Below are 1683 nucleotides of genomic sequence, written 5' to 3'. Positions count from 1 at the left end.
TAGCATAAATCATGAAAGACTGAAGAAAATTTAAATTCTCATGAAGTGAAAGTCGCATAATTATTATTTTATGAGTTATTAAAAGTGTCTAATTTTTACTCGTCATCATCTTTGGGAAATTCATTAAGATCAAAGTTGCGGATTTTAGAGATCTTTTCAACCTCTTCATTCAACGGTGGCTTTTCTTTCTCATTCAATTCCGTCAACTCTTTATCAGATATATCCACGTTTTTTTCTTCATGCTCATTGCTTGGGCCATCATTCCTGTGAATGTCATCCACTTGATCTGCGAAAACAAAAAAATTAAGACGAAAACATGAATGACTAAAATTTTATAATTCTAAAACTCACATTTACTATTTATTAGTTGAAAACATTATTCAAAAAATTTCTCATGACACTCTACTGACCTTCCCCTCCATCAAAGAATAGTTCTTTTGACTCACCAATGTCATCCAATCCCTGTTGTTCTTGGTCATTGCTTGGGCCATCATCATCAATGGGAAAATCAACTTCACCTGCCACAAACAAAAAATCAAAAAAAAAAATCAAAAAATCAAAAAAATCAAAAAAACAAAACAAAAAACAAAAAACAAAAAACAAAAAACAAAAAACAAAAAACAAAAAACAAAAAACAAAAACAAAAACAAAAAACAAAAAACAAAAACAAAAACAAAAACAAAAACAAAAACAAAAATAAAAACAAAAACAAAAACAAAAAAAACAAAAAAACAAAAAACAAAAAATAAAGACAAAAAACATGAATGATTAAAAATTTATAATTCTAACTAATACTTACAATTATAAATTGAAACATTATTAAGAAAATTTTCTCATAACACTCTAGTGACCTTCCCATCCACCCACCTTTTTTATAATTCATTTGAAAACTTTTAGGGCAAAATTCATTTAAACCAAATTCTTCACTTTGGGATGGTTTTGTATTTGCATCTAATTACTACTTCATAATTTATTTAACCCCAAATATATTGCTTACCTTTCAGCATTTCTGGTGAACTCTCCCCCTCGGCATATTGATTACAGGCATGGATAAGGGCCGCTTGATAGTGTTTCTTGGAACCCTTTTTCTTCATTTTGAGCTTGTTGACTTGGACGCCTAAATCAATTTTGTTATTTTTTTGTTCCATGATTTCAAAAGAGATAGCAACTGATCTAGACTTGAAATGTTATTTCTATATTTATATTGTACTCGATCCAAAGAAAACCCTCTGCCAAAGCAATGTTAGGTGAATAAAAGGACAAATATCATTAAAGAGACTCTACAAATGGAAAATAAGAATAGAGATAGGTGAATGGGGCTTTTTTATGGTAAAAGAGAGTAAATGGATTAACTTCAACATAGACAGAAAGAACCTTACCCGCTGGCATAAGTACACGCCTAAATACAGCTAAGTAACATATAGATTTTTCACTTAGCTAATAATCTCTAAGTGAGTAAAAGCAAAGATTGTGTTTAGTTTTTCATGAATGGATTGGTATACCATACATGTTTATCTTTAGAAAAGGAAAAGGGTAAGAACCCACTCATAGGGTAATTAAGCCAAAGCACAGACCAATGAGAGTCTACATAAAGGCATCTTAGGTGCATGGGCAGACCACAGGGGGCAGCGTAGTCTTTTTGCATTCGCCTAAGTCTAGGCGTAGAGAATGCAAGCAGGTAGC

General features: G+C 31.1%; 1 protein-coding gene across 1 annotated transcript; it reads right to left on the bottom strand.

Annotated features, from left to right (window-relative positions):
• On the bottom strand, positions 1 to 1157 carry LOC122060959. Its single transcript, XM_042624089.1, has 3 exons — positions 998 to 1157; positions 411 to 518; positions 1 to 286 (listed from the first exon to the last, which is right to left on the bottom strand). The coding sequence occupies exons 1-3, from the start codon at positions 1146 to 1148 to the stop codon at positions 96 to 98; spliced, it is 450 nt and encodes a 149-aa protein (XP_042480023.1). The 5' UTR covers positions 1149 to 1157; the 3' UTR covers positions 1 to 95.
• Positions 1158 to 1683: the final 526 nt, after the last annotated feature.

Source organism: Macadamia integrifolia, chromosome 14 (genome assembly GCF_013358625.1).
Source record: "Macadamia integrifolia cultivar HAES 741 chromosome 14, SCU_Mint_v3, whole genome shotgun sequence".
Classification (NCBI taxonomy): Eukaryota; Viridiplantae; Streptophyta; class Magnoliopsida; order Proteales; family Proteaceae; genus Macadamia; species Macadamia integrifolia.
The sequence above is the reverse complement of the archived record's forward strand: the minus strand, read 5'-3'. Positions and strand labels throughout refer to the sequence as shown.

Excerpts from the sequence above, each read along its gene's own strand:
- LOC122060959 (XM_042624089.1), bottom strand. The coding sequence starts at position 1,148 with ATGGAACAAAAAAATAACAAAATTGATTTAGGCGTCCAAGTCAACAAG. Across the intron at positions 519-997 it reads TTCACCAGAAATGCTGAAAG|GTGAAGTTGATTTTCCCATT; the intron begins GTAAGCAATATA and ends TGTTTGTGGCAG. Across the intron at positions 287-410 it reads ATTCTTTGATGGAGGGGAAG|ATCAAGTGGATGACATTCAC; the intron begins GTCAGTAGAGTG and ends TTGTTTTCGCAG.